General features: G+C 51.2%; 1 protein-coding gene across 1 annotated transcript; it reads right to left on the bottom strand.

The window, feature by feature from the left end:
• Positions 1-22: 22 nt before the first annotated feature.
• Positions 23-4,684, bottom strand: LOC113223591 (serine/threonine-protein phosphatase 2A 55 kDa regulatory subunit B delta isoform-like). The gene is made up of 2 exons (XM_026453011.1): positions 3,721-4,684; positions 23-1,610 (listed from the first exon to the last, which is right to left on the bottom strand). The coding sequence occupies exons 1-2, from the start codon at positions 3,857-3,859 to the stop codon at positions 1,345-1,347; spliced, it is 405 nt and encodes a 134-aa protein (XP_026308796.1). The 5' UTR covers positions 3,860-4,684; the 3' UTR covers positions 23-1,344.
• Positions 4,685-4,709: the final 25 nt, after the last annotated feature.

The raw sequence follows: 4,709 nt of genomic DNA on the forward strand, positions 1-4,709 counted from the left end.
CACAGCCCTCGCAGTAGAAGCCAGAGCTGGAACCACGCCGGTCCGTCCCGATGCCCGCACACAGCCCTCGCAGTAGAAGCCAAGCTGGAACCATGCCGGTCTGTCCCGATGCCCGCACACAGCCCTGGTGGAGGCAGGAGCTCCACGGCATGAGATGTGACAGATCATAACGCAGCCGAACAAACCCACACTGCAAACCCTGTGCAGGGAGGTTATGCTTCCACGTCTCAAGGGAGGGCTGGCCACCCCCATGCAAGGCCTCAGACACATAAACTGCACTTTGGACTCCACCTGCCAGTGGAGGGAGACGTCACCTTCCAGGGTCCCTGTTCCAACTCCACACCGCGTGTGGGCCAAGGCTTCAGCTCTTGAAAATACCACGCTCACACAGGAAAAGCCACCGTGAGCAAGTCACCGTGTGTGGGACAGGGCTTCAGCTCTGCACCACAACCTGCTGTTCACGGGCGCAGTGGTTCCCGCTATGGGCTGATGGGGCTGCAGGGCTGCTCTCAGAATAGATGCCTTCAGAGGCTGCTGTTCTGGCCTCAGCTGCCTCTTAGTTTCTGGCTGTTGTGAGATTTCCCTTGCTTATCTGTGGGCTCAACTATGCACCTGAAGAGACACCTGCTGTATCATATCCAGCATTTCTAGGTGTTTATGCCAGAGGGTTTTGCAGAATATCCAGTCAATCACCTATTGCCAATAGCAGACTCCTCTGTACTTTTAAATTCTGAACAAACATTCTGTATTAAAATGGTGCAAGATCATCTTCCATCATCTGAAATGTAACTTTTTGTATAATAATAAAACATAACTGTCAACCACACTAATCATAATATCTTTAAAGAATGTATACAAAATAAATTATCAAGGTCCTAGAACCAGCACATTACAAATTACATTGGTGTTTCACACCAGCCACGACCACGCTGTGTCTGGGCACAACAGGCAGTGGCTCCGGGGTGTTTTCATCCACTTCTCCCCAGAAGGAAAGGCGGCTGCAACGCGGCCGCTCCAGTGAGGTGACTCCCTTCCCCACTTCCTTCCTTTTCACTCATCTTTGGCATAATAAAAAGTACTAAAACTGACGTTCACTCATCATTTAAAACATAGCCGGCCTGTACCTAGTGCTATACTTCTTGTCTAAATATAGAGGGAATGACAAGCTAGGTGAGAAACGTGCTCAGAGATCCTGTTTTCTCTACCTTGATACTATCATCCATCAATCAAAAGGCCTGGAAAGCACCACCTATGAGCGTCCTCCTCTGGCGCCCGCCTCCCTCACTGACCTTGCACTCTGGGAAACCAGCAAGCTTGGGGCGACGGCTCATCTCCACGCAGGCCTTACCTATCCGAACCGTTCCAGCAACACTCAAACTTGTCAAAGATGCAGTCGTTCTCATAGAGGGAGCAGAGCTTGCTGCGCAGGTACTCGTGGACTTGGTGGGTCTCCACCGGCCTGCTCTCCATGTTGAGGTCCCACACCTTCACCGACAGGTAGTCTCTGGTCATCATGTACCGCCCACTATGACTGAATTTTACATCAGATATGGATGAAATTATTTCTGAGAAGAAGGACCTACTGCTGGGATCTTCAGGCTCTTCAAAAACTGAAAAACAAAACAAAACGTTTTCAGCTTCTGTTTAAAAATCAGAGAACAAATCATTTTCAAGTTCAAGTAGGACGTGGCCCCTTCACAGAGACTCTGGAAGGGCTTGGCCTCAACAGCACTAGGTCTTCTGATCTTTCTGATTCTCTAGGTTTTCTGATCTTCTGTGACTTCCGTGGGCAAGAGCTTCGGACACGACATTCTAGCACCAGCTATGGACAAAGGATGGGCATCAGGAATGGGCATCAGAAGCAGAGACACCCAAGTCTCATCCGGACCCTGAATCAGAACCTCTAGGCAAGGTCCTGGGCACTGTAATCTGTGGGAGCTCCTCGGGGCACCCTGATGTGGGCCCAGGTTCAGCACCACCGCATTCCTGTAGGAGTGTCTTTGCATCCTCACGGCACCAGGCCCGAGCATGTGAAATCCTATCGCATACACATCACAGGAAGACATAAACAGCATTACATGGTCACGCAGACACAGCGGTCTGCGCCTCTGAGAAACCGCCTGCTTTGCGGAGGGTTGATAGCTGTGGGTCTGCAGGAGTGACCACCCTGACCGGCAACACTGTCGTCCCGATTTTAACCACCAAGATGGTCCCGCCGGTCAAAGCCAGCCAGCAAAGATTTGTCTCCAATACTGAATACTCAAGTTCCACTGTGACAAAACTGGATTCCTATTTTCAGAAAGATCTGGGTGCTTCCTCAGCAGACCTTGCTTTCTCTGCAGTAACTTGACAGAGTTCCCTCCACCTGCACCTGTGGCAGAGAGAGGCGCCCACGGCCCCACTGGGCCACTGACCGCCCTAGCATAAGGTCATGCCTTAAGGTTTTGTAAACTTCAGGCCAGGAGAGATGTGCTTCTTTTTTTTTTTTTTTTAAGAGACAAGGTCTTGCTATGCTGCCCAGGCTGGTCTCAAACTCTTGGGCTCAAGTGATGCTCCCCACTCAGCCTCCAGGGTAGCTGGGACCACAGGTGCGCACCACTGCACCTGGCTTGTGCTTCCTTGACCTTAAGCTGCTTTAGGTTTTTTCTCTTTTTTCTTGAGGTAGGAGCCTGTGTGTGTGTGTGTTGGCTTAGTATCTGAAGTTAACTTGAAGCCAACCGTGCCGACACCAAGCATTTACTCAAATAAGTCACTCTGATGACAAATAGAACTGGAATCTGAAATTATTGACTCAAGAATGTTATGCTTAAGATACAGGCCAAATGCTACGACACACTGATCTTCATCGCAGGAATTCTAGTAGAAATACGGAGTTCTTAACAAGTCGAGCCCATTCTTTACGGCTAAAAATAAAAACAAAACCAGAACCCCCCACACCTAGAAGGAACTTGAAAGCTCAGTGGATTAAAATGCTAGACTTTCAGCTCAGGGAAGTGGCTTCCAATCCGGCCAAGCTCAACACAAACAGAGCTCGTTCCAACAGTTGGGAACAGCCTCCTGTGTGTTGGCGGCTTCAGCCCAGGTCTCACGCACAGAGGCAGAGGCAACGGCTGGCTCTTGGTGGGACCCAGTGCTGGCAGCCTCTGAGGAGACACCCGGGCTCTGGGCATAAACGACCCCGCTTCTCAGTGGCGCCACAAGTGCTAACCCTACAGCCGCAAGCCTGTGGGAAGCATGACCTCGAGTTCCACTTACTAGCAGCAGCTTCTGACACAGCCGCACTTGGATGGCTCCAGCAAAGGAGGGCTCCCCAGGTGCGCAAAGGTACTTGGGGAACAGGAAGAACCCTCTAAGTCTTTGGAGACAAGTCAATGTCTGAAGAACAAGTGGCTCTAAATGAGATGCTTTAAAAGCCGCCAGGCACGGCCGGGCATGGTGGCTCACGCCTGTAATCCCAGCACTCTGGGAGGCCGAGATGGGGGAATCACCTGAGGTTAGACCAGTCTGGTCAACATGGTGAAACCCTGACTGTACTTAAAATACAAAGATTAGCTGAGCATGGTGGCACATGCCTGTAGTCCCAGCTACTCGGGAGGCTGAGGCAGGAGAATCACTTGAACCCGGGAGGCGGAGCTTGCAGTGAGCCAAGATCGCGCCACCGCACTGCAGCCTGGGCGACGGAGCGAGACTCCGTCTCAAAAACAAGACGCAGGCACTTACACTTGGAGTGTCTGTCGCACAGGGCCGAGGAGCGCATGTCGCACAGTCGGATGGTCCCTTTGCTGCTGCTGTAGACGAACACGTTGCACTGGTGTGGGTGGAACTCGGCTGCGGTGATGACTTCGGTCAGCTCCTCCATGTTAGCAGGCTTGATGTCTACGATGTCTGGAAGGTGTGGTTAAGGCACAGTGCTCGGCTCAGCTGGTTTTAATTAGTTACATTCGGTCACGTGAAATAGGACGCCAAATAATCGGCAGGGTGAGGTTTAGGGGATTAGCTATTAAGAAGGCCGATTACACATCCTGAATTCCAAAGGAGCACCTGGTAAGAGGACTGGGATGAGCACACTCAGACGGCAGCAATGCCCCGGCCCAGGGGAGACCCCGACACGCGAACACTGCTTTCATCTTGCTGCTATTATTGTTATACAGAAAGCCCTTAATAGCAAGATAGTACATACTTAATCATATAAATAGGAAGAGCAAGCTAGCACCATCTGTGCAAAATCCCACACTCCCATACAGAACTACAAATGCAAGAAAACCACCCTATTCCAAAAGATGTTGCTCTTCCTGACATGAAGAGTTTATTCCGTGTAGTTAGAGCAGATCCAACATCGCGGGCTGCCCTATACAGAAATTCTTCGACTGAAAAAAACAAGGAAGGGCAGAATTCAGCTGTGGGTCAACTCAGACCAGCAGGCCCCGTTTCACCCTGTAAGCTGAAACAACTAAGAAAACCAGCATATGACATGGAACCCCAGCTCAAGCTGCTGGACAGCAGAGGGAGGACGGCAGGGACCCTGGAGAGGCTGCAGATGAAGCAAGCCCCCTGCTCCCGGCTGCTGGCTGGAAAGGGGCCCATATGAGGAGGGCTGGGGCCGCCCAGACCGTGCACAGCCACAGAAGAATGCAAGTTCTAACTGGAAGCTGCTGCTCGGATGGGTGATGAAACACCACTCTAACCTAAGCCAGTATTTTCTATCATCC

This window comes from Piliocolobus tephrosceles, unplaced genomic scaffold (genome assembly GCF_002776525.5).
Source record: "Piliocolobus tephrosceles isolate RC106 unplaced genomic scaffold, ASM277652v3 unscaffolded_41878, whole genome shotgun sequence".
Lineage (NCBI taxonomy): Eukaryota > Metazoa > Chordata > Mammalia > Primates > Cercopithecidae > Piliocolobus > Piliocolobus tephrosceles.